This window comes from Myotis daubentonii, chromosome 3, assembly GCF_963259705.1.
Source record: "Myotis daubentonii chromosome 3, mMyoDau2.1, whole genome shotgun sequence".
NCBI lineage: Eukaryota > Metazoa > Chordata > Mammalia > Chiroptera > Vespertilionidae > Myotis > Myotis daubentonii.
The window spans coordinates 7441320-7467223 of record NC_081842.1 but is presented as its reverse complement, the minus strand read 5'-3'; the positions used below and the strand labels follow the sequence as shown (position 1 = coordinate 7467223).

General features: G+C 57.3%; 1 protein-coding gene across 4 annotated transcripts in view; it reads right to left on the bottom strand.

Annotated features, from left to right (window-relative positions):
* Positions 1-141: 141 nt before the first annotated feature.
* PDE9A (phosphodiesterase 9A) overlaps positions 142-25904 on the bottom strand; it is an 87736-nt gene continuing 61973 nt past the window's right edge. For 3 of the 4 annotated variants that reach the window (XM_059686537.1, XM_059686539.1, XM_059686540.1), the window contains 12 exons: positions 18863-18944; positions 17263-17337; positions 14002-14088; positions 12903-13007; positions 12517-12599; positions 11280-11436; positions 7963-8076; positions 5401-5505; positions 4627-4755; positions 3032-3127; positions 1462-1537; positions 142-422 (listed from right to left, as the gene is read on the bottom strand). In XM_059686537.1, coding sequence (XP_059542520.1) covers positions 412-422; positions 1462-1537; positions 3032-3127; positions 4627-4755; positions 5401-5505; positions 7963-8076; positions 11280-11436; positions 12517-12599; positions 12903-13007; positions 14002-14088; positions 17263-17337; positions 18863-18944 — 1120 coding nt within the window. In that variant the 3' untranslated portion in view covers positions 142-411. The remainder of the gene's footprint in view (positions 423-1461; positions 1538-3031; positions 3128-4626; positions 4756-5400; positions 5506-7962; positions 8077-11279; positions 11437-12516; positions 12600-12902; positions 13008-14001; positions 14089-17262; positions 17338-18862; positions 18945-25904) is intronic. The other variant, XM_059686538.1, reaches the window with a different exon arrangement.

The window sequence follows — 25904 nt, the reverse complement described above, 5'->3', positions numbered from 1 at the left end:
CATCGCACTGGGCAGGCGCTCTGGATGTGTCTGCGGGAAAGCACAGCGTCCTTGTCTCCACGCGAGCACGTTTCTCAGACACACTCCTCCACGAAGAGAAAGAACAGGACCCATTTCTGTATAAGAATATATTATTTAAAAGGCAGTTTAAAAGTAAAAATTCTGTACAGCATCGTGAATTCCTTTTTTTTTTTTTTGTATCAGTGAACAAAACGGTCCTTGCGTGGGTGCCAGGGGGTCAGGATCAGCTTCTCCCCGCGGAGGATCTCACGCCGAGTGGCCGGGCCCAGGCACCGCGGACGGACCGGACGTCCTCCTCCTTCAGGCGAGGTCTGCTCGGGAGGGAAACGGACTCCGGGTTTGTCTTCGTTGGGACTGAAATGCGCAGGCGATATCGCAAGTGTCACAGGACTAGACGCGCCCTGTGTTTGAAAAATGAGGCCATCGGACATATTGTTGAACATGTTCAGGGAAAATAAAACCATCTCGATCCCTCTTCTGAGCCATTCAAAAAATATGATCTGACTTCAAAATTGAAAGCCAGCCCGGCTGGTGTGGCTCAGTGGTTGAGCATCCATCTATGAACCAGGAGGTCACAGTTCGATTCCCCGGTCAGGGCACATGCTCAGGTTGCGGGCTTGATCCCCAGTAGGGGGCGTGCAGGAGGCAGCCGATCAATGGTTCCCTCTCATCACTGATGCTTCTCTCTCTCCCTCTCTGAAATCAATAAAAATATATTTTAAAAAAAAGGAAGAAAAAGAAAAGAAAGCCAGCATTTACAGAGTGCTTCCTATGGACCAGCCGTCTGCTTGGTTAACTGCTAAAACCACAACATGATGGTAATTTAGAGACTCGGGGCCTGAGGCTCAGAGGTTGAGTCTCCAGTGCAAAGCTTGGCCCCAAGGCCTGCTTTGTTGGCTGCTGGAAGCCGGGACCTCTGTTCCTCTAATAAAACCAAACCTAGTTTCTCATGCCGGCACCTTGCTGCTTTATAAACCGAAACTCCCTCAGAGGATCCATCAGCCACCTGTGTGGTGTGTCCTCATTATTCAGGCCGAATGGCTGGTCTGCCTTCTGCATGGACTGAGGGAATGGCTGATGCCAACAAGTGCTCAGGGAAGCGATCACAGCCATGCTACCAAATATTTTTCTTTGTGAAAAGCTTGAAAAAAGCGTTTTCCCTTAGGAGTGGCACACCTGCTAATTACTGACCTTTTCCTATCAACTAAAGCATGCCCCCTCCTTCAGAGCCTGATTCTAATTATTCTGAGCAAGGCATACACGTTTTACTTACTTAAAAATATTTGGTATTCAGGTTTCCTCCTCCCTCCCCCCACCCTTTCTCCCTTCCTTCCTTCACCCTCCCTCCTTCCCCCCCCCTTCCACCCCCCTCCCTCCCCAGGTTCCAATCCAGCTCCACGGTGTTGGGAACTGCTGGGAATCAGTGCACAACAGCATTACCTTCGCTTGGCTTCCCATCTCTGATTTTCTCCCTCGACTTGTCGGTGCCCCCGCCTGCCCGGCTCTCGCTCTTCCTCTGTAACCAGGACAGACAGAGAAGTCAGGCTCGGGGACCCTGAGGGGTGGCTGTGCGTCTGCTCGGGAGCTCCCTGTTGACTGCAGATGCTAAAACGTGAAGCTGAGACGAACGTCTGCAACCTTGTGGTGCCAAACACACACGTGTGAGCGTTTCAGACACAGCTCGGTGCACGGGCCACCTTCCCTGCTACGGGAGGCCTCACCCGGTGCGGCCACTGCCGGGTGCCTGGACGGCGAGCTCACACTAGCTGCAGTGCACACAGCCCCGTGGACTGGCCGTGGCGACTGTGGAGTCCACATCCCTTTCACCTCCTTTCGGGTCTGTCCTTTCTGGGGGCAGGAAGGGGCCTTGGAGGGTCCCAGTGGCCCCCACTGGGCAGCCGGGGCTGGGACTTGGAGGCTCAAGGCCTCCGTTGAGATGACGTGTGGATGGCCCCGGAGAGTCAGGCTCTGCAGCTCTCCTGCAGGGGGTCTGGGTAGGGGGACACCTCTTCTTACATCCGTCCTCTGTATCATCTGCTCTTAGCTTTTGGAGTTTCAGCACCTGCCTGTGACCTGCTAGAATCTAACTAGAGAGATGGAGATGGCTGGTCTGTGGGCTGGGAGGTAGGTGTTGAGCACCTACTCTACGTCCAGCATTGCACCAAGGAGGCTGAGAGAGACAAGAGCAACACAGGACGAGCCTCAGCAGGGCGTGGCGGGAGTTCCTAGTGGCAGAGGCAGGTGGAGGCACCGTGATGGGGAGGCCCTGGCTGAGGTGAGCAGTGAAGAAGACATGGTGCAGAGCCAGGCTGGGGGCACGGGCTGGGACGGGGTGAGGTCAGCCACAGCCACATGGGGCCAAAGTATGAAGCAGCAGGGAGACTGCTCCAGCTGCACTGGGGCCCCCGGGGAGAGGGGAGGCCACACCTGGGGTGGCTGGAGGTCAGGTGAGAAGGTCACTGGGTGGTCCCAAGAGGCAGGGGGCCCTGATGCAGAGATGTGCACACCCCGGGGCCCTGACTTGGCCAGACTAACTTGGGGGGCTTCGGGGGAAACCTCGACCCCAGCTCTGAGCCTGTGAACTGGACTTGCCCTGAAAACTATCAATCCCCAAGCGCCCTAAAGCCAGGCCCGGTCTCTCTCCCTGGCCCCTGGGAGGGGCCGAGCTGCCCCGTGGGAGAGTCTGTGGCCTAGAGCCAGGACGGGACGTGGTGGCGGCTTTTCCCAGGCCAGGGGGAGCCTCTCAGTGAACAAGGTCAGCACAGGGGCAGGGGGAGGAGAGGGAGGACGTGGGCTGGGCGCTGCTGGGGGAGGGAGATGCCGTGGACGCTGACCCTCATCACCTCACAGCGGGCGGCACTGTCATGTGACCTCCAACCACATTAGAGGCCCTGATGTGGTCGGCCTGCCTCTCCTTTGGGTGGGAACGAGCGCCCGTCCAGAGGGGCCGCCTCGCGGTGCCAGCAGCGTGGACGGAGCCCGCGTCACCCACTGTCCCGCGGGGCCCTACCTCCGTCATGGCGTCGTCCATCTGCTTCAGCTCCTCGTAGCGGTCTCTGGATTCCCACAGGGGCTGCAGCATGCTTTCCTCAACCACAGGGAAGAGCTGGAGGGGGACACACTCGGTCAACTGTCCGCCGCTGAGGCGACGGAAAGCGTTTGGGACAAGGGCAGGTTGTGTGTCTCAGTGGATCGCACGGGAATCTGCATCCGTCCACAGGGCGCGGTCAGAGCCCCCAGGGTGTGGCCTCTATGGCATCACTGGTGACCAAGGTTCTGACACTGTCGGATCAATGGTTCCTGGAGCCCCTCACGCCTGCCACCTGCCCACCTGGTTCCACGGTCCCCGCTGTCTCCTGCTTCTCACAGGGACCTGGTAGAAGCCACTCCCTCCCCAACTCTCCCCTTCTGTGTCCCCCTGTCACCCCCCAACTGTCCACACTGCACTTTCTCATCTTCCAAAGCCAACTTCACCCACTCGGCCCCCGAGAGCCCCAGAGCCTGGAGGGACTCGCTCACGCCTGCCCTCCAGCCTGGACGGCTGTGTCCTCCAGTCTGTCCGCCTGTCGGACATTCGCTGAGACTCAGCACAGGGTGCCCCTCCCCCCGGGGCCCTGTGCACACAGCTCTCCTCCCGGGAAGGTCACACTCCGCCCTACTGCAGGGGAGGGTGGGCCCGTGGTCGGTCACTGCAGCCGGGACCAGCTCTGCTTGCCCGCTGTGAAGGCGCAGTGTGTGGAGAGAACGCTGTGAGCAAGAAGGCAGCTCCCGAGAAGCAACAGTGCCCGGGGCTTAAGGAAGGAGCGCTGAGCTGGTTCTGGAAGACGAGGGAGCAGCATGTGAGGCTGGGGGCCCAGGGGAGGGAAGGGTGCACTTGGCGGTAAAGGTTGGAAGAAAGGCCAGGACCAGGAGCTGTGGGCCGTCCTGCCAGACAGAGGTGCTACAGAGGACGGGGGACCATGGGCCTGTGTTGGGGCAGTGGGGAGCCATGGAGGGTTCAGGAGAGAGGGGGAGACCTCCTTCCTGAAGGTTCACCTGGTGACAGCTGTGTGCTGGGTGGAGTGAGTGAGATGGAGATGGGACCACTTAGGAGGTTCTTCCGAAGGTGACGGTGAGAGGAGCTGACACAGGCTCCTCTGGGGCCCGGTGAGTGGAGGGCCACTCGGAGGAGGTCTCCGTGGGGACTAGCAGGCTGGCCGTGGTGGCGCAGGAAGGGGGAGCAGGAGGTTCTGTGGGTGTGCTGCTGGGGGAGCAGGAGGCGGGAGGGCAAGTGGGAGGTGGGGAGGAGAGTGTTGGGCGTGTTGGTGTTAAGGTGGAGGGGGGCTTCAGGTGGGGTGTCCGGCGGGCAGTTACAGTTCACATGCACGTGTGTGTGAGTGTGTGGGCGAGTGTGTGAGCGTGCGTGCACAGCGTGTGCATGTGTGTGTGAGCGTGTGGGCGAGTGTGTGAGCGTGTGGGTGAGTGTGTGAGCGTGTGGGCGAGTGTGTGAGTGTGTGGGTGAGTGTGTGAGCATGCGTGCACGGTGTGTGCATGTGTGTGCACGCTGTGCACTCCGTGTTTCTCACTGTCTGTCGTGTCGCCCCGGGTGTGGTGATGGTCACTCACCTTGGTCACTGTTTCAAACATGGGGATCAGGACGAACTTGATGAACCCAATCTGGGCCGTGGCTTTGGTCACTTTGTCCCGGTCCATGAAAGGGGCCACGGGAAGGCCTTCCGACTTCTCGCGGTCGCTCTGGGGAGTGCAGCAGACGCAGCGTTAAAGAAACACGCAGGGAACTTGGGGGGCTCTGGGGATCACTGTTCTTCGAGGAGGAGAAATATGAGCTAATATGCCGCAGCCAGCCCAACCGCGGTGCGTTATGTAAATCAGTAATAACAATTACCAATTGTTTGAAAAGACGATGCTGTTCTGAGTGCTCATCGGGTGTGCGGGCCGTGCGGGGCCGTGCGGTGAGCACTGAGGGGAGGGCACAGGCAGAGGCCAATGAAGTGGGTCGCAAGAATGCCCCGTGGCAGAAGCAGCTTGGGGACACCCCGCCGGCTCATCAGAGCTTCCCCAGCCGCCCCGGGAGCCCTTCCTGTCTCTGCAGTTCTGGACCTTCAGGCCGTAGTCTGAATGTGTGCCCCTCAGAGCGGCTCACTTAGTGGGGACAGGTGGCAGTTCCTCAGCATTAGCTTTCCCCGGCAGTCACACCTCTCAGGTCTGAGATGACAGCCTCGCTCCCGTTGGCTGGGGGCGGGAGGCACTTCTGCCGACCCGTCTGTGTCCACTGTGACCCGCCTGCCGCGATTCAAACTGGGCCTCACGTAAGGGGCCAGGCAGAGCGCCCGGAGGCGTGACTGCTGTGCATGAAATATTCCCGTAAAATACTCTTACCTGCATGAAGTATTCTTCTAATAAGCAGTCCACCCAAGGCTCTGCGACTTCCATCGGACGCACCTCGTTGGAGATATCACAGCATTTTATCAAAATCATCTTCAGCTGCAAGAAGAGGCTTGGGGTCAGGCAATGGCACGCAGCTGTTTGGGCTGGACTTGGCCCCCAGGAGCGGGCGGGGCTGTGGACGGGGCTGAGCTCTGCTGCCCCTCCATGGCTCAGCCAGGTGCCTGTGGTGGGGGCCCTGGCGGTCTGCATCACAACCCTCAGCCTCAATTGGGGAGGATGAGGGCTGTCACTGCACCCCCATAGGATCAGAATGTTTTTCTTTTTTTAAAAATCCTCACCCAAGGATATTTTTCCATTGATTTTTAGAAAAAGTGGAAGAGAGAGGGAAAGACAGAGAGAAATGTCGAGGTGAGAGAAACACATTGACTGGTTGCCTCCTGCATGTGCCCTGATCAGGGCCCAAGCCGGGAGGAGCCTGCAATTGAGGTACGTGCCCTTGACCAGAATCGAACCTGGGACTCTTTGTCCGCAAGTTGATGCTCTATCCACTGAGCAACACCAGCTAGGGCTCAGAATGTTTTCTCGGCGGGACCTTGAGTGGTAGAACAGCCCATTTAACACGAGCACCTTCTGTCATACGAATATACATTATGAAGTTCTTGATTATTGAAGAGACAGGAAAAAGTGTAGAGAGGCATCGTTAGCGATGAATAATGGAGCCACTACAGTCAAGCTGCTAAATTATTAAAATCACGTTGCCTACGGCAGGAGGAGATGATTCTAGTCTTGTTCTAACCAGCTGGGAACTTGCACTTGAACTCTCCAGTCCCGTGTCAATGCCGGGACATACAGCAGACCTGCAGGTAATCCTCTGATTGATGACCTCAGAAGGACTAAGAAAAGAATGTTCTCGTATCCAGACCGCTGAACGTGACCAGACCTCCTGGCGTCCATCCTCCAGACTATCTGGACCAATCCGAGGGCCAAAAATGCAGACTGGTCCTTCTCCAGAATGTACACTTGGCTATAAGTACTCTTAGCTTTTCTTTCTTCCCCGGGACATTTCTGGGTTTTGGCTTAGCTGTGTTTCTGGTTGGCAAATCCTAAGATCCCTGAATAAATCTTGATCATTTATTTCTAGCCAAAGCTTCCAGACTCTCACTCATGCGACGCTAGGAATCAGAGGTTAAAAGGGTAATAGGAGTGGACAGCGCTGGGACCCCCAGTGACAAAGCGGCACATTAGAAATATAGGGTGAACGTAAAGCAGCGAGGGCATAGCCTTGGCGCCCCAACCCCTGAATAGGATGGGCAACCGCAGATTCCTCCTGCCCCCGCAGCCCAGGGTTAGCAAGACTGCCCGAATGTCAGAGGTGGCATTAGCTTCTGCCCCCTGCTCCAGGCCCGGCGTCTTCCCTGTGCGAGCCGGGCTCTCTGCCTCTGAACCCGGCCAAAGCCGCCACCCTGCAGAAGCCTCCTCTCCGCCTACGTCCTTCCAGGTCCTGCTCTGGCCCCTCTCTCCACCCTCCTGGCCACCCCAGCCCCCAATTTCAGCCCCCACAGCTCCGCCCTGTGCCCGGCAACATCTCGTTTGTGCTGTTCCCTAGTTGGGTGCCTTTCTGGTCCTCCCAGGACACCCGACTCCCTCCGAGCCTGGTGAGGTCTGGGCATGCATTTGGTTCCTCCGATGGAGACTCGCCAGGCCCAAGGATTCAGCCAGAGCATTTCCACCTGAACCAGCCACATGAGCGCCTTTGGGACCAGCTGTAGCACCAATGACTTGCTCCAGGCCCAGCGACTGTCACCTGGAATTGCCAGTGTGTGAGGTCAGTGCTGGCTGCCACTCAGAGTCTGGTGCGGGTCCACCCGGGCTGTGGGCCCCGAATCTGCCTGGTCTGCTCTTCCAGGAGGGGGGCCTTGGGGAACCTGACTTGACTCAACTTCAGCTGAACCTCCAGGTGAGCACTGCCCTTCAGTCCTTCCCTCGTCGCCCTGCCCCATGGCTTCCTGGGAACCGACCCAGGCCTTTCTCGTCTCCTGTGTGAGGAGTCAGGCTGTAGGACACAGGCAATAGGGCTCTGCCTGGCAGGCCTCGGGGGGATGCTGCCCCCAATACCAGGCTGGGGCCAGCAGGGCACGGCCGTCCTAAGGGCAGCTGAATCAAGGCCTCAGGCCTGGGCCACCGGGTCCCCAAGTTGCCCTCCGAAAGGCTGGGTTCAGCATGTTTTCCGGGGCCGTCCTTTGTGGGAGAGCCAACTTTATTCTCAGGAAACCAGAGCAAGACGAACCGCCTTCACCCGTTTACTATCCTCACACCAGAATGGGGAGCGTGCAAAAACACTGCCCGTAGCCACGTAGCCACGACGGAGCTTTAATGGGGGAGGTTCCCAGCAGGCGGACTTCCTGGTGAGACTGGGACCTTTGAAAACCAGCTTTATCGGCACCTCCCTCCAAGGCAAGTAGGAGTTGCGGTTTCTCGCTTTCTGGTCTGAGCTGGAGGAAGGACTTCCTTACCAGCTCCCCCACCCCCAAGAGGCGAAACGAGCTTACTCACCAGGGTCATGTGCTCCTCGTTGCTGTAGTCGAAGTTCTCCATCTTCTCTTTGAAGGAATCCATGATCTCTGCGTGCCTGGCCATGTCAGTGGCCAAGATTAATGTGATCATGCCCTGAAGAGCGAAAAAGCAAAGCATGAACACCAGGCAAATCCCAAGGATTCCCCATTGAGCGCCGACTGTGTGCTGAGCCCTCTGCACACACCAAGCCAGGGAGTCCTCACGCCAGCCCTGTGTGTGTCTAGGAATCACTGTCCTCATTTTCATTTTATTCATTATTATTCTTTTTGTTAATCCTCACCTGAGGATATTTTTCCATTGATTTTTAGAGAGTGGAAGAGAGGGAAAGGCAGAGAGGAACATGGATGTGAGAGAAACTCATTGATTGGTTGCCTCCTGCATGAGCCCCATCAGGGCCTGGGAACTTGCAACCGCGGTACCGGCCCTTGACCTGCATCGAACCCCGGACCCTTTGGTCCACAGGCCTACGCTTTATCCACTGAGCCAAAACAGCTAGGGTGCTGTGTTCATTTTTAGATACAGAAGCTGACATTTGACGAGGCCGAGGGCCCTGCCCAGGCTGCAGGGGGAGGGTGGAAGCCTGGCGTTCAGGCCCAGCGGAGCCTGACCCCTCCCCCTGCGCTGTGTCTGTGAAGCAGCAGCAGCCACACCAGGTCTCCCAGGACAATGTCCTCATGGATAGCAGCTTGGCCGCGGACAAAGGCTTCCCCGCGGTTTAGTCATCTAGGCCTGTGGTCTTGTTGGAGGTCAATGACCGATTTTCCAAGGGTATTTTTCCCCTGTTATCTAATCTGTATGTGATGACATGTGTACCTATTGCTTGGGAGTGATCAAAGTCTGTCTATGTACAATAGCATTCTTCTATGGACGAATTTGTAAATGAGGACGCAATGAGTTTTTAATATAAATAATCCATTACCTTACTAATCAGATGTTGGCTTAAAAGTAACATAATTCAAAACCATGACCATCTGACCACCCATCCATCCACCCATCCATCCATGCAATCCACTCATCCACCCATCAATTTATCCATCTAACTTGTCCATCTGTCTGTCCGTTGGTCTGTAGATCCATCCATCCACCCACCCACAAGCATTTACAAACACACTGCTGTGCCCAGCATGGTGTTCTACTTTTTCAAAAAAAATGAAACCACAATCATCAAATGCAGAGCTCAGGTCATCCAGCACAGATCATCTCAGATGTGTTTGGAGGAGGGGGGCACAACTGACATTCTGAATGGTGCCTTTTCCCTGTGAAGATTTAATTGTGTAGTAGGGAAGGACCTATGCTGTGAGGAGTTAGCCCTCAAAATATTCAGTGACAAAATGTTATTAAAAATCAGGACAACTGCCCGGCTGGCGTGGCTCAGCAGTTGAGTGTCGACCTACAAATTAGGAGGTCACTGTTCGATTCCTGTCAGGACATATGCCCGGGTTTTGGGCTTGATCCCCAGTAGGGGGCGTGCAGGAGGCAGCTGACCAATGATTCTCTCTCATCATTGATGTTTCTATTATTCTCTCCATTTCCTTCCTCTCTGAAATCAATAAAAATATTTTTAAAAATTGGGACAGCTGATTTTATTCTCAGAAAAAGTCTCGTTTGAACATGAAGCGTTTGAGGCAGGACAACCCTGTGCGCCCCACGGCGGACACGAGGAAGATCTGGGCTGTGGGGTCAGCCGCTCCTCCAGCCAGGCACTTCCTCCCCAGGGTCGCTGGGTCTCTCCCACGGAGGGGCGTTCAGGTGCTCGGATTCTCCAGGTCGTATGCATTCCAGGTCGCTGGGCAGCCGTCAGGGGCAGCAGCCAATGCAGTGCTGTCTCCAGGACTTGCCCTTTACCTGCTTCGGAGAAAGGTTCCCTCGGGCTCTTCAGAACAGCATGTGGCACTTGCTTGCCCGGTGGTTCCATAAACATGGGAGGGAGGCAGAAGCCTGGGCTCGAGGAGGGACTGCGCTGGGAACCGGTGATTCAGCGAGGACAGTAAGCACCGCATTTAGCTCTGAACTTCCTGGAAGCAGGGCCAGCGGGGAAGCGTAGTTTATGAAGCTGTTTTCGACCGAGCGAAGCTTATCAGCCTCCAGCGGGAGGGAGGGTTCCCAGCTCTGGATTCTAGGCCCTTTATCAGGCGCATCTTCAGGGAAGACATCTCATGGGTGCGGCTTTCATCCATGGACTGTCAGGGCGTGGCTCCTCCAGACGTGGACCTTGGCTCCTGTGCAGGGTCCCAGGCTGCCATCCACATGGACCCGGGGACGCAGAGGACCACGAAGGTGTTGTCCAGGGTTCTGGAGGCCAGAAGCCTGGATCCAAGGTGTCGGAGGGCCCTCCTCCCTCCCAGGGCTCCAGGGCAGGGTCCCCTGCTTCTTCCAGCTGCTGGTGGCCCAGCATTCCTTGGCTTGTGTCCACATCACTCCCGTCTCTGCCTCTGTCATCTCATGGCCTTGTCGTCTGTGTATCTCTGTTTTCTCCTCTTCCGTCTCTTGTAGAGACACTTGTCGTTGGATTTAGGGCCCGCCTGGCTAGCCCAAGCTAGTCTTACCTAGCGATCCTAGCAATGCAGCTGTGAAGACCCTTTTTCCAATTAAGGGTACCTTCACAAGGCCGAGGGTCAGGAGGTAGACATACATTTTGTTTTTGGCAGGGGTGCGGCTACCATTCAACCTACTACATTCCTCCAAAGGTCGCCCTGATGTCCTCCGTCAGAGGGCGGAGCACAGAGACGCGCTCGGTGGGACCTCCTGGGCGAGGGTTGTCATTTGTGGTGAGTGGCAGTGTCTGCCTCAGGACTGGGGGCGCTCTCAGCCTCCTCCCAAAGCGCCCCAGAAGTGGTCAAGTCTCTTAGCTGAAGTGGGCAGTGGGCAGACTGGGTCAGGGGGTGGCAGGGACAGTGGTCAGGGCCCTGTTAGGTTGGATGTGGCAGGTGTGTCTGTCCAGGGTCTGCTGTGTACTCCCTGTGCTCCCTGGGCAAGTTACCCAGCGTCTGTGGGCCTCACTCCCTGTGTGGCAATGGAGAGAGGGCGTATCTCCAAGGATAAGTTCAACCCTGGGTGTGAACTGCCGTCAGTGGACTCCCAGGTACGCAGGCCTGGGCGTGCACCTCTTCCTGGGCGCTATGTGGCCTTGGAGGCGGTGGGAAGGGGGGTGCACTCCCTAGGGTCCCTGTGGGCGCTGCTGTGATCGGGAGCTTCCAGGAGCCTCAGCCGGAGAAGGGGTTCTCTCGTGGTCGTGCTGGCTGTCTGCCCCCAAACTCCCCCTCACCCTGCAGGCAGCGTGCCCCCACCCCGCACACCTGTCGGATCTGCTTGAACCCGTCGGGCTGCACGTTGGAGAAGATGTTGCACTCGGGCTGGGCGAGGATCTGGAAGGCCACGGCGCAGTGGTGGTTCTCCAGGGGCGAGATGTCGTTGTAGCGCACGGCCAGCTCCGTGCGGGCGTTGATCTGGTACCTGGAATTGGGGGCGAGGGGACAGGAGCCTCAGGAGCCCGCACTCGGAGGCGCCCGTGTGTCAGGGCAACACCCTGAGGGGTACAGTGCTGCCCGTAGGGGCTGGGAGGCAGTTGTGAAGGGGCTGGTGAAGGCGGCTGCACTCTGCCCGTGCCAGGAACTCACTTCTCCCGTCTCCCCTGACTCTCTCCTGCCCCTTGAATGAGATGATCCCAAGTTTTTACAGTCCTTCCAGGTGGACAGCACCCAGAAGTCTCCATTTCTCTGTTACAGTGCCCTGAAGGCGCCCGGGCACCTTGCAGACATTTCAATACGTGCAAAGGGCAGGCATTTGGGAAAAGAGTCGGATGCTGTGGCCCAGGCCCCGTGCTGGCCCGTCACCGAGGGTGGGCACTGAGGGAGTGGGTGCCCACGGGCTCCCACGCCTTAGAATCCATGGTCCTGACCATGGCAGCAAGGTTCTCGGGCACATTTGAGCTCATTGTGCGTAAAATAAAACTCGGTGCACAGGTACACACGTCTGACAGAAAGAAGCCATGCGTCACTGTGAACGCAAACCAATGCCACGCGGTTGGGACTGCGGCGGTCAGGTGGGTGGGACTCTGTGCCTTTGCCTCCAAGAGGCGGGAACAGATCAATGTTCCAGCAAAGCCCCCCACGGCCCACCGTGCACCCCTCCCACCCCCGCTCACCCACCCTCCTCTCGCTCAGTCCTGGCCCTGGCACGGTCCCTGTGGGAACAGGGTGGGGAGGCTGCTGTGGGGGGCGGGATCCAGAGTGAGATCCCTGTCCGTGCGGGCGTCAGGCCCTGCTCAGGTACCGCCAGGGCTCAGGCCTGTGCAGAGGCACAGCCTGGAGCCAGGACCACAGAGGGTGTGGCAGCCTCGTAGGGTTTGGTGACCTTGAAGGGCCTGCCCCGGGGACGCCCAAGGCCTTGGACAAAGTTCCAAAGTGGGGAGCTGTGTCCCATGGAGGTGGCGCTGGGGGGTGGGAGGCCGCTGCTGACGCTCCGATTTGGGGCTGGTCTGAGTATTGAGCTGAACCGAGTGCCCTTTACAACGAAAAGTCACCGTGCACGCACGTGTTGTTGTATCCTGGATGGTCCAGATCGTGGCAGATGGCTGCGGTCATTAGGATCAAGATATCCATTTGGGAAAACTTCTCCTGGATTAGAGAGGGGGGAATGGGTGAGGAGGGGGTGGAGGGGGGGGAACGAATGATAAGGGCAGGATGAAGCCCCCTCCAGCCGCTGGCCTGGTGGGAGAGGACCCACCCCCTCTCTGGGGTGGGGTGAGGGGGGCCCACTTGCTCAGTGACTCAGAAGCGCCTCGCCTAGGTGGGCGATGACACTGATGGGCTGGGTGGGTTCCCTGGAGGGTGGAGGAGCTGCTGTGGAGCCCGAGGCTGTCTGTCCCTCTGGGTGGGGGTGCGTCCCTGACATTCCCTGGAGGGGCTCCCCAGACCCACCTGGAGCCCGCAGAGCCAGATCATGCTGTACATCATCTGGGCCACACAGAAGCAGTGCCGGAAGTTGTGGAAAGGGTTGTTCCTGTAGTTGTCGTGCACGCAGAGCTGCGGGAGACGAGGGTCTGACCGCCCGCGCTGTGCCCACCGCCCTCTCCAGCTCCCTCGCCAGCCGTCCCAGATGCTCCCTGCCCCGCCCTTGTCTGACCCCGAGGCCAACAGTGCTCCTGTGAGGACAGGTGAGGACGGGTGGCCCGGAGGGCAGGCGTGGGGACAGACCTCCAGGCTTTCACCGTGGGCTCCTAGACTCGGTGTCTGAGCAGCCACACTGGGACATGACATTCCGCTGTGTCCAGGGCCGAACCAGGGGGACTACCGGGGTCCCAGTGACTGTCTGACCTTTAATACTTGGTTCTGAGCAGTATTTTATTTTTAAAAAGGCCCGCTATTAACACACACTCATACATGCACATTCACACATGCACACACACACATACTACTCACACCCACAGACACACATGTACAAATGCACACACATGCACATTTACACAGGCACACCCTCACAGACATACTCACACACACACACACCTACATACACATACACTCATACATGCACACTCACACACACATGCGCGCACACAATACTTACACAAGCACATTCAAACACACACATACACTGACATATGAACACACAGGAACACACTCATGCTCACTTATATGGTCCCACCCACAGACACTCATAACACACTCACACATACTCATGCACACACTTGCACATGTACATACTCATGTCTACTTTCCTCACAAACATGCACATACTCAGACACTTTCACACACTCATACATACTTGCACACACACACACACACACATGCACGCCCCTGCTTTAGCACACGCGGCTGCACTGGTCTGTCCTGTCCTCACCATTGTCTCACTTCCTGGAGCAGGAGCGCAGGGGGGAGTGTGTGGTGGGGACACAGGCTGGCGGAATGTCCTGGCAGAACTCTCCTGAGCGCCCAGGGCCACCAGGACGGTGCCCGGATGGCCACTCCCATGTAACTGGATGAAACTGTGTTCAAGAGGGACTGCAGGGCTGCCACTTACCAGCCACCTCTTGAGCGTGATGGGGTTGATGCTGAAGTCTCGGACCAGGCAGAGGTCGTGGTACATGTGCTCCAAGCAGCTCAGCATCTGCGGGCACAGGAAGAGCAAAGGGTGGTCAACAGCACGTGGGCCGCCCGCCTGGCCCTACTGTCCCGGGAGAGGTCCGCAGGGCAAGCCGGGCAGCTTCTCCAGGCCCGTCCCCAGGGGGCAGCCCTCCCTGGCCCGGGTCCCCCGAGACTGAAGCCTGTAGACTGGGGGTTCAGCAACCCGCAGAAGGGGTGTGGGGTTTGAAAGAGCAGTCGGTGTTCAGAAGTCAATGGAATTCTATACGAGACGGAACAGCAAGCGGCTGGATGAGAGGGAGTGTGCTGCGCCCAAAGGACCACATCAGAGATGATTTCATTTATTTCCGCTCACAAGGCACCATCTCAGTGGGCCAACCTCGCCGTCTCCAGGACTCTGTTCCATCTAACTCAGACCTGAGAGCCGTGCCCCAGGGAAAGGCCCTTCACTCGCCTCAGGCCTGAGCTGGAGGGTAAAGGGGCCAGCAACTTCCATCCCCAGCACCCTCTGTGCCCCCTGGGCCACTTATTAATGTGTTAAATTTAGTCCAGAAGGTGAGTGCATTCTGGGTAAGCGCCCTCCCTCCCTGCAACCTTACTTCACTGTCTTCTAAAAACCCTGCTCACGTTGAAATAGATTTTGTTTTCAGTCCCAAAGAGGATTTACTGTCACTGTTATCATCTATTTAAATATCGCTCAGAGCTCTGGAGCTAATTAAGCGAGGGAAGACAGATTAAATTATTTTTAATAAATGAAAGTTTGACAAAGTGGGCTTTGCCTTCTGGGAAAGCAGGTCTTAGATGGGAGCCCAGGGAGACAGATCTGCAAAGCAGGGGCAATGAAGATGTCACCGGGGGGTGCAGAGCTGACACCGGCCAGCGCTCCTCTGCCCAGGGCCACACACCTGTGCCCTGCCCTCTGCCACATCCTCCAGCTGCCCGGTGCCTGCGCAGGCATGGCAGGGCCTCCGGACTGAGGGCTGCAGCCCCGACACCCCTTGCCCCACCCACCAGCCCATGCGCCGCTCCAGGCAACCCCCAGGAGCTGCATGAAATGATCGGCAGACGAAACCATCTGGTGCCATGGCTGAGGCACGTGGTATCTAAAGCAGGAGTGAGGTGGCCGTGCATCTGTCCCCAAGCTGGTGGCAGGTCCTGGTCGGACAGCTGGGCGATGGGGAGTGTGGAGGACTCAGGAGGTGACCAGGAGGCCCAGCCTGTAAGCCCCGTGCTCAGTAGAGGCGGCCACGCTGCGCTTCCCGGCCCCCGGGAGCTCTGACAGCAGCTTGCGGGGGGGCAGCAGCAGTGTGAGGTCATGGACTCCTGGTCTGTGATGGAGGAACGCTGGGCTGGACCTGGGTGATGCTGGGCACAGCATCTCTCCTGCTCGAAGAGGTGAACCATCGCCACTGGGGGCTCTGACGTGCTCAGGGTGTGAGGTGCTTTGTGGGTGGCCAGATGCAGTTTCTCAGGGGCCAGGTGGGATTTCAGTTTTCAGTTGTGACTCTTTAATTGATCATCTTTGCCGCCCATGGTCCAAAATTTATTGTACCCCCAGATATGCCAGAGGCCGGGGGTCCAGTCTTTGGGCACCTCTGGTTGTCACCACAGGCAGCGGGAAGAATCAGGTCCCTCACAAGTCTCTGGACCACTGAGATGTGCTGGCAGGAGCGCCAGGCCGGCAGGTGGCCACACAGAGGCCGAGCCCACCCGCAGGGAGCTGTCTGGCTCCTCCCACGCTGGCCCTGGCGCTGCTATACGTACACCCCGCATGTACATGCACCGCACATGTACATACACCCTGCGGGTACATACACCCGCGTGTCGGAGGACAGGGAGGCGGCCTGCCATCACGGATGCGTGAATCCTTCACCTCTCAATGTGAGGGCGCGTTCTCTCGCTGGCCACATGACCCTGTGCTCAGAGGAGACAGCAATGGCAGCGATGCCCACACAGGTGCTTTGCCATCAGGGGCCAGGCTTTCCCTCTTGCTCCTCGTGGCTGAGGATAAACGACTCCAGGGACCGTGCTTTTTCTCGATGTCTCTATAGTGGAGCTTGTTCACCTGCCAGAAGCAGGGACCTGCACGGTCTGGGCCATTGAGACCAGAGGTCACACCTCTCGTTTCTCCAGGCCACGCGGCCTCCCGCGCCCGGTCCATTTCTCACGGTGCATTGATCTGGCAGGTGATGGCCGCCCCCCTAAAATGCCTCCTGCTCCCTCATATCCACGCTCCCGGCCTGCGTGCGGCCTGGACGTTGTGGAGCACGTGCGCCATCTGGTCCAGTGTTTGCTCGGGACCATCCCTGGCACACAGGCGGGCTCCCGTCAGGCGGGCTGGGGCGGGAGGAGGTGGAATCTCGGGTTTCTGGTCAGTGTTGCCGCGGCTTCCCCTTTGCTGGGGGAGCAGGAATGAAAGCACAAGCAGGATTCACTCCGGGGACCCCAGCGCCCTGGGAACGGGCCAGTGCTGGTGACCCTCCCTTTCCGCCTTCGCAGGGATGGCGCCGCTGCCGCTCTCGTCCAGGCGGGCAGCTTGCTGGGGGCAGCCTTTCTGCGTCTCCGCTACTGCAAAGCTGGAGAGTCCGCAGATTTTGGGGGCCTGATGTCTGTGATGAGGGACTTTCTGTGTTCTTGAGGTTCAGAAGAGACGGGTATGACTGATATGATTAGGTAACTAGACCAAACAAAGAAAACCTCCTTTTTTGTGTTTTCTCAGCAAAAGGGAAAGTAAAAAAAAATCTTGCCAAGTGCCTCGCCTCCCAGGTCCTGTACGTGTGTCCGTCCAGGGGCCAGCCTGCGCCTTTCCCCATAGAAGCTGCTCTTGGGTGTGTGTGTGTGGGGGTGTATCTCCACGGTGTGGGGGGGTCTGTGGGCAGCAGCTGGCAGCTGAGAGGGTGTTTGTGGGGTCAGCAGAGGGACTCTCGACGATGATGCTCCCTGGGGGTGAGCACCTGCAGTCAGCACCCCAGGATTCGAGCCCCTGCACTTGACCGCCTGCTCCTCTGTCTGACACCCCCTTCCTGAGTTCTGTCTCCAGGACCCCCCTGACCCAATCAAAAGTCAGCTTAACTAAAATCTGGAGAATCAAGTGAAAAAAGTAACAAAAAGAACAGAGAGGAGAAAGGCCATGGGGAGAGTGACGGGGATGCTTCCGTCACGTCCCCGCGACGCCGGTCCCGGGGGCTCCCTCACTCACCTCGTTGGGCTCCCAGAGCCAGACGTCGAAGGTCGGCTTGCGCAGGCCCTCTATGGTCTCTGGCGAGAGCAGGTACTGGGAAGGACAGGAGGGCGTTAGCCTCTGGGCTGAGCCACGGCCGTCACCTCTGGGGGACGGGGACGTTCCCTCTGTCCCGCAAGGACACCCGTGTACAGGCTTGCAGGCCACACTCTGCAAGAATTCTGGCGGCGGGCAAACTCCAGGGACGGGAATCCCACCCCGAGGCAGGGCCGGAGCGCCCGGCATGCCCACGTGGGCGCGAGGGACCGTTCTGGGGTGACGGGGACGCTCCATCCCTTGACTGTGGTGGGTGTTCCCTGACTACACGAGTTTGTCAAAATTCACCATACAATGCGACTCACTGCATGTAGGAAACATCTCAATAAACTTGACGTGAAAAAGCAAAGTGAAGTCGCGGGGAAAACTGCTTGGCGTAAGCCCAAATACTGGCTCAGAAGTGGGTTTGGGTTGGCTTTTTGTGGGGGCCCATCTGGTTTAGCTGTGGGCTGAGGGCCTCCAGGACACCAGAGTCAGAGTTAAATCGTCACAGGAAACAGGAACTGCGGTTTTAGACGTCAGCCAGTCATGGTGTCTTGGGATTAGATATCGCGTTCCCCAAGGGTCGTGGGGTTTCGGTTTATTTTTTTTTAAGGAACCGCAGTGGAGGACTGAGACCCTGTACTTTGGACCTAGGCTGGGCCTCGTGACTCCCTGGGGCTGGAACGTGAGAGATCTGGGTCACATTTTCCTACAGAAGAGTCGCCAGTGTCCATCTGAAAACCCTGGACAAGCCTGGTTGGTGTGGCTCAGGGGGTTGAGCGTCGACCCAAGAACCAGGAGGCCACGGTTTGATTCCCAGTCAGGGCACATGCCTGGGTTGTGGGCTCCACCACCAGTAGGGGGCGTGCAGGAAGCAGCAGATCAATGATTCTTTCCCATCATTGGTGTTTCTATCTCTCTCTCCCTCTCCCTTCCTCTCTCTGAAATCAATCAAAACATATTAAAAAACAAAAACAAACAAACCACGGACAACCTGCAGGCCCCTGGCCCCTGTGAGCAAGCGGGAGCCCCAATATCAGCTCAAGAGGGCGCTGAAGGTCAGCTGGGCCAGGGGGCTCGTTCACTCACCAGCTGAGGGCTCTGCTGAGGTGGGTGACCGCCATCCTGAGACCCCCTCCCCAATTCCCAGGGCCCTGCTGCTTTCACAAGGGCCCGGGGTCTCTGGTAACTGAGAAATCTTTTGTGACCGAAAAGCAAAACTTCTCATAATAACAGTGTATTGTTCAGGGACAGAAGATCCCAGAGAGCAGATTTTAAAAAATTTACTTAGAAATTTAGCCCTTACCTCCCGCCACAGTAAGCTATGGTCTGGGACCAATTTGGCTAAACAAACGTCAAAGAGAAAACTATTCTGCTTAAGAAGAACAGGCGCGTCCCGCAGCCCACGGCCGCGGCAGGAGCTGTTTCTGCAAATGTGCAGACACTGGGCGGCCAGGAGGCCAGGGTGGCCGAGGGCGGGGCCTGTGCCTGGGGCTGTGGACACAGAAGCTCTGTCTTCAGAGGCAGAATTTCATCTTACCTTGGGATAAGAGGGGACATCGCGTTGAGGTGTCAACTTCTTGTTGTTATCCAAAAAACTGTACTTACAGGGGCAGCTGGTCCTAAGGGGGGAAGCAAAGGTTAGTCTGCACTGTTGCTTCAGTCTGGGTGTTCACGTGGGCAGGGACTGTGGGCACCTCCTCAGAGCAAAACAAACTGCAAACCCCATGCCAAGCCCAGAGCAAACCCTACAGACGCCCTTGGTCGTATCTGTTGTGGGAGGATAAGTCATAAAGCCAGAGACGTCTCATCACTGACCCCCAGGGCCCCTGCTGGCCTCCGCAGGTACAGTGGGCTCTTGGAAACATGGGTCTTCATTACAGATAAGCTCCTAAAAACTTTTTAAAATGACAAAAGCAAAGCGCGTTCCTTCCACAAAATTCAACCAACACAGAAGTAAAATAAAATAAAAAAATCGAAGTTCCTACGTCACCCCCTCCTTTCCTCTTGAGTTGAACACCCTGGGAATCCCTGCTGCGGTGTGGGGTATTCTTCCAGAACATCCTGGGCCTGGACACACACGGACAGCCCCGTGCTTTCGAACAAAGGTGGGATCGTACCAACGTCCTCCTCGGCCAGGCCGCTAGCTGTTTTCACCTAACGCACCATACACCTGCTGGTGTGGCTTCACAGAGCCCGGCCTTGTTAAAAGCAAGCCCTTCTCCCGTGCCCGGGGGTGTGACCGCACTGCACGCTATCAGTCCAGCCCCCAAGACGACTTCAGGGTGCCCCCAATTTTCCCATCACATATGTGCTGACAGGCGGATCTGCTACCTGGCTCGGTCTTCGTCATTACTCAATGTCAAGGTGTCCCACAAAAGAACAGAAGGAAAGGAGCCAGGTGTGATCTGGGTAGAAAGCCACCCTCTGGTATCGGGGAGAGTGTGCTGGCCCCTGGGGTCGTACCCGGGGGCTGGACGTGGAGGGCCACGCCAGGAGATCTGGCCGCTCCGTGGCCCCCTCCCCACCTGGGGACCTTAACTTTCTTGTATGTGAACATGCTCTCCATCCTCCCGCTGATAGGGAGCACAAGGGGGTGGGGGTGTCTGCACCCCTCTGTCTGAGGTTCTCAGGCTGGTGGGCGGGAGCCAGCACATCACCGTGCCGCAGCAGCTCGTGCGGTTTGTGGGAGCCGTTGGCGGCCGTACAGTAAGAGCCATGAAGAAATGCACACCCTTTCAGCTCGAATGTCTACTCTGGGGGATTCACCTTTTTTTTTTTTTTATTGCTTAAAGTATTACAAAGGGCATTACATATGTGTCCATTTTATCCCCCCGCCCTAGACAGTCCCCTAGCCTCCGCTATCCCCCAGTGTCTTATGTCCATTGGTTATGCTTATATGCATGCATACAAGTCCTTTAGTTGATCTCTTACCCCCCTACCTCCTGCTCTGGGGGATTCACCTTAAGAGAAGAATTAGGCACAAGCAAACAGCTCTGTGCACAAAGGTATTCATCGCCGGGTTATCTGTTGTTGTAAAAAACACCGAGCCGAACGAGAAGTGACTTAAATGGCCCAAAATGGGAACACATTGAAGCCACTTTGGTACGGAGTGATCGTTAAGATAACTGAGAAAGCGATCTGAGGTGAGGAAAGTCTGGGTGGAAAGAGAAGCGTCGCCCACAGCGTGTACTGAACTGGAGTGCAGAAATACTCTCCCAGCAAACACGCTCACGGGGGGTGGACAGCGAGCCGGCGCTGCGCCCTCTGGAAGAAGGGGTGAGCCACATGTGGGTTAAATCTGACCAATTTCTCTCTCACAATGCCGCGTGTGAAAAAATTAAACATAGTATTTCTTGGTTGTTGTTTTATATGAAAAAAAAAAAAAACTTATGGGAAATCAGTGTCTGCATGTGAATTGGGGGCCTTGTGGCTGCTGTCATTTTGGCGATTCACCCCCACATCAGGTTAGTCTGATGGCTTTACAAGGATAGTCAAGCTATTTTCTTTCTGAAAAAGGAACCCTCGGTACTATTTTCTTGGCATGCTGCTACTCCTCCCCTCAACTCTACGCTAACAGGAGCAATCAGAGTCACCGTGACAGCTTCCTGCGTGAAGGGGGTGTAACAAAAGAGTAACAAAGTAAACCAATAGAAGGCCCCAACCACATGATTTCCATGTCACCCCGCGAAGGAGAAATGCCATTTGCACATTCCTGAGCAGCGCTGAACTTGGTCTGTGCACTTAAGAAAAGAGATAACGTTATCATGACCTTTTTTCTGCTTTTACCCCCTTTTGTATAAATACCCACGCGTGTGCTGTGTAGGTGAGTCGTGTGCATTTGCCAGGAGGGCTGTGGCAAGAGGGCTGGACAGCTGTAATCCAGCTGCTTCCTTGAAAATCCCAGCATTGGCAGTGTCTGCTGGGTGCCTGGCAACTTGTGCCAGGGCCTCTCCACCTCGCCAGGCGGCCCTGCCTGCTCCCTCTGCACCCAGTTGCCATGGGAACCAGCATCCTCCAGCTGATAGAGCAGCTGGCATGGTGCCTTTCCTTTTCATTCTATTTGGAGCGTGTTTTTCTTTTCATTTCCTGGGCTCTCAGCCTCCACTCCCCTGGGGCTCACACCATTGGTCAAGGCCATTTGTTGGAGATGAAGTTGAGATTACAGACCCCAGAGCCCTCAGATGCCACTCATGCTCCTGCAGCCACCCCCCCGCCCCCTGCCCCGAGTCAACCAGCAAGCTCCACCCTGTGGCCTAAATTCCAGCAGGCCACTGGACCTCTTTCCTCGTGGGGGGAAAAAAGAGAAACCCCAAGGTGTGTGTCTCCGGGGAGGGCAGCCTATTCTGGGGGTGTCTGTGAGCCTGCCCGCTACCTGGCTGCCGTCTGCTGCTCCCCGAGAGGCAAAGGAGGTCTGGTGCATGCAGACCTGGCCCCGAGGCCCTGTCGGGGTGCTGTGTGGGTGGACCTGGGTCGGCACTTCAGGCTCATTAGCCTTGGGTTCATGGGGACAGAGTGGGGCTCGCCCGGCAGGTGCCTTTGTCCTCTCCACCCCCCCAGAGGGGCAGGGCAGGGTGGACATCATGGGAAGAGCTGCTCAGAGGTGCAGTTTCTCCCCAGCACCGCAGGGGGGTCCCACTTAACAGGCTGGGTCCCAGGGATGCTGAAATGACACCCCTGCTGATAAAAATGGAACCCTGCTGCCAACAGGGACAGGAGAGAGCGCAAGCCACGGCCTGTTCCACTCCTCCGTCTGTTTCCCAGAAAGAAAAGGGAAGGCTGTTCTCTCCGGCACAGAAGGGGCTGTGAGCTCCTGGGCCCGGCCTGGGGGGTGGGGGTTGGGGGTGATGCTGCTGAGGACTCGACCTGAGCCCAGGACACGGACTCTTTGTTCTAAGTGTGTCGTGACATTGGAGATCCGCCCCCTGCCCCCACCTGTCTTTGACGGAGGAGTCACTTTTACCCCCTCTGTCTCTCGCCTCTGTGGGCTGCTGTGAAACTGCTGAGAACATCTGGAGCCCAGGACGCTGGACGTCTTCTCTTTGGATTATGGAGCTGTGAGTTCTAGAATGTGCTTCTCTGGGGGGCGTGCCTTACTGGGGTGAGCCCCAGCGCTCACCACACCTCAGCTCAGCCCGCCCTGCCCCAGAGCGGGGCCTGCAGGTGACATCTTGTCTCTGGGCCCCAGGCTGGCTTCCTCTCACGGGCTCGGAAATCAGGTGTATTTCCCCCCTGTGGTGTGTTGTGGGTTGAGTTGTATCCCCCAAAGGTCACATGTTAAAGTCCTAGCTCGGGGACCGTGTGCCTTCATTTGGACACAGGGTCGTTACCGACGTGCTCAGCTAACACGGCCAATGGGAGCAGGGTGGCCTCTAATTCACTAGGACTGGAGTCCTTTTAAAAAGGGAACATTGGACACAGTTAGGCACAGCGGGGGGCCTTTCTCCCTGACCCATGTGAAGATAGAGAGATGGGAGTACAGTCCAGGGAACCCCGGGGATTGCCGGCACCGCCAGGGCTGGGAGAGGCCTGGGACAGAGCCTGCAGGGGAGCGTGGGCGTACTGACACCTTGATGCCAGACCTCTGGCCTCTAGAACTACGACAGGATACATTTCTATTGTTTTAAGCCCTCCAGTTTGTGGTATTTTGTTACAGCAGCCACAGGAAACTCATACAACTTGGACAACATCCTGTTCTTTCTCCTGCAATCTGACCCGCAGGCCAGAAAGCCCACCGTGAGCGGCACACCCTTCCTGTCCCGCCTCACTTCTACTGAGGGCGGGCGGGAGGTGGAGGAACGAGGGTGCTGGGCCCTGGCAGGGGCGAGACCCGCGAGGCTGGGCTCAGGATCTGCCCTGGCACTTTGAGCAGGTGGCATTAGGTCATGGGAGAAGGGACAAGAGGCCGCAGATGTCTAGTGCTCTGTGGGCTCCGCGGACAAAGCTGTTTGTGGGTGAGTGATGCCCACAGAGGTGGGAAGGAACCAAGGGGGCACCATTCCAGCTCAAGAGACACACCCTCTGGGCAGGGGCTTCTCCCGCCCACTGTACAGACCAGGGGCAGAAGCAGAGCCAAAGACCAGAACTCGAGCTGAGCCCTCTTCCCTCCGATGCTGCTGGGTGACTGGAAAGGCCACCTGTGCTGGACCCACATCCCCTTCCAAGGTGACCTGCTCCACCTGGCCCTGGGCAGAGGGCAGCTGTGCCAGGTGGCACCACACTGGGCTACCGTCCTCTCGCCACAATGGACGTGGCGCTTGGCCATGGCAGCCAGTCTGAGGCCCGTCGGAGAGGGGATGCGGCTAAGCTTAACCAACAGGGCCTGGGCAACCGGGCAGTAGGACTGGCCACAGGATGGAGGTCCGGTGTGTGGCGGCTGGGGCACACGGACAGCCGGAGGGCTAGGCTGAGCCATGGAAGTCCTGAGCCAGGGTGACGCCGTGACAAGGGTCAGGTCAGGTCTGAGCGTCCTTCAGCTGTCACACCAGGTCCCAGCCCCAGGGGCCCAGCCCTGAGCAACTCCAGGACTGTTACTTGTCACACGGAGGACGCCTCCTGTCCCCTATGGAGCTCCCACTACGGGGTGGCGAGGGTGAATTATTCTCTGTTTCCTGTGGTCACAAACTCCTCTGCCCTGACTCCCCAGATCAAATGGGAGGAGACACTCTGCAATCCAAAGGAGCTGCCACGTCAGCAGGACATAAAGGTGACCTGGTCCCTGAAGGACACATGCCAACAGGGCTCTGAGCTGTCAGGCTACTCCCAAGCCCACCCGAGGCCGCCAGCCCCGCCAGACTGTGATGGACTGAGCACGAAGATCCGGGATCCCTTCACCTCCTGCCCCTGGACGACCCTTTAACACAGCCCCCTCCCCTCTGGTAAGCAGGCTGCACTCAGCGTTTTAAAACAGGGAGAGACTTCCAAACCATCAGGTGCCTGTTTGTAAGAAGCTGGCGCACGGGCAGGGCTGCCCTTGGGTGCATTAGTCCCCATGAAATCCCGCCAAGCCCTCCTGTCACCTCCGCGGCACTTAGCCGTGTGGTGGCGGGGGGTGCGGGCACGGTATCACCACGCGGTCTCCAGGGTGGAAACTCGGGGCGGGAAGAGAATCCAGCAGAGCAGGCTGGTCCCTGGGAGCAGAGCCCTCCACAGCCCACCCAGTAAGTGCTCATAGCACGAGCATCTCTGCCCTAAACATGAGCATCTGCCGTGACTACGGTTCCGGGAGAGGGTCCTATTGTACGAAAAACCCACTTTCGAGGGGGGTAACGAAGACTGGGGTCTTTGCTCACAAATTTCGGCTCCACAGGGGCACGTGGGGATGGACCCCTTGTTCGGTAGGACACAGGACGCTGAGCCCAGGACAGCTGGGGGCCTTTCTCCCTGACCCATCGCTCTGCACAATGGGGACGTCCGCCCAGGAGTGACCTCTGGGGCACCAGGACACTTGTCCCCTGTAAGCCAAGAGCCTTTTCTTTTTATTGTTCCCGTTCTTAAAACACTAGGGCAGGGGTGGGCAAACTTTTTGACTCGAGGGCCACAATGGGTTCTTAAACTGGACCGGAGGGCCGGAACAAAAGCATGGATGGAGTGTTTGTGTGAACTAATATAAATTCAAAGTAAATATCTACACTAATAAAAGAGAAAAATGGTAATTGGCGTATGGCGATACCCTTTTCATTGGCTAATCAGGGCTATATGCAAATTAACTGCCAACTAAGATTGGCAGTTAACTGCCAACAAGATGGCGGTTAATTTGCATATGTAGGCACAATGCAGGGAGGCGAAAGGGAAAGCAGGAAGAAGCCCCCTGCCACTGACAGTGATCGGAAACCCAGGGGGGAGCTAAGAGCTGGGGGGCAGAGCAAAGGCGGCCCTGGGGCTGCCTTTGCCCTGCCCCCCAGCCATGATCGGAGAATCAGGTGCCTTTTCCGCCCTGGCCAGTGATAACAGGAAGTAGGGGTGGAGCCAGCGATGGGAGCTGGGAACGGTCGAAGCTGGCAGTCCCAGGAGCTAGGGGTCCCTTGCCTGGGCCTAAAGCGGAGCCCACGATCGCAGGGCCGCTGCAGCTGCGGGTCCCTGCTGCCCGAGCCTGACGCCTCAGCCAGAGGCGTCCTGCAGGGGCAGGGGCGGAGCCTGCAACCACGGGGAGCTGGGGGTCCCCTGCACAGGCCTGACACCTGGGCCAGAGGCATCAGGCCTGGGCTGGGGGCAGAACCAGTGATGGGGGGAAATGAGGGTCCCCTGCCCAGGCCTGACGCCTCTGGCCCAGGTGTCAGGCTGGGCAAGGGGCTGATCCTGCGATTGGAAGGTGATGGGGGTCAACGCCTGAGGGCTCCCAGTATGTGAGAGGGGGCAGGCTGGGCTGAGGTACACTCCCCCCCACACACCCAGTGCACGAATTTCGTGCACCGGGCCCCTAGTCATTACATAAAAGGGTACGGTCTTTTTTTTTTTTTTTTTTTTTTTTTTTAGTTTTATTCATTTCAAACGGGCCGGATCCGGCCCACGGGCCGTAGTTTGCCCACGGCTGCACTAGAGCTAACTTCTTTGAAGCTGGTAAATTAATCCTAACAGTGATC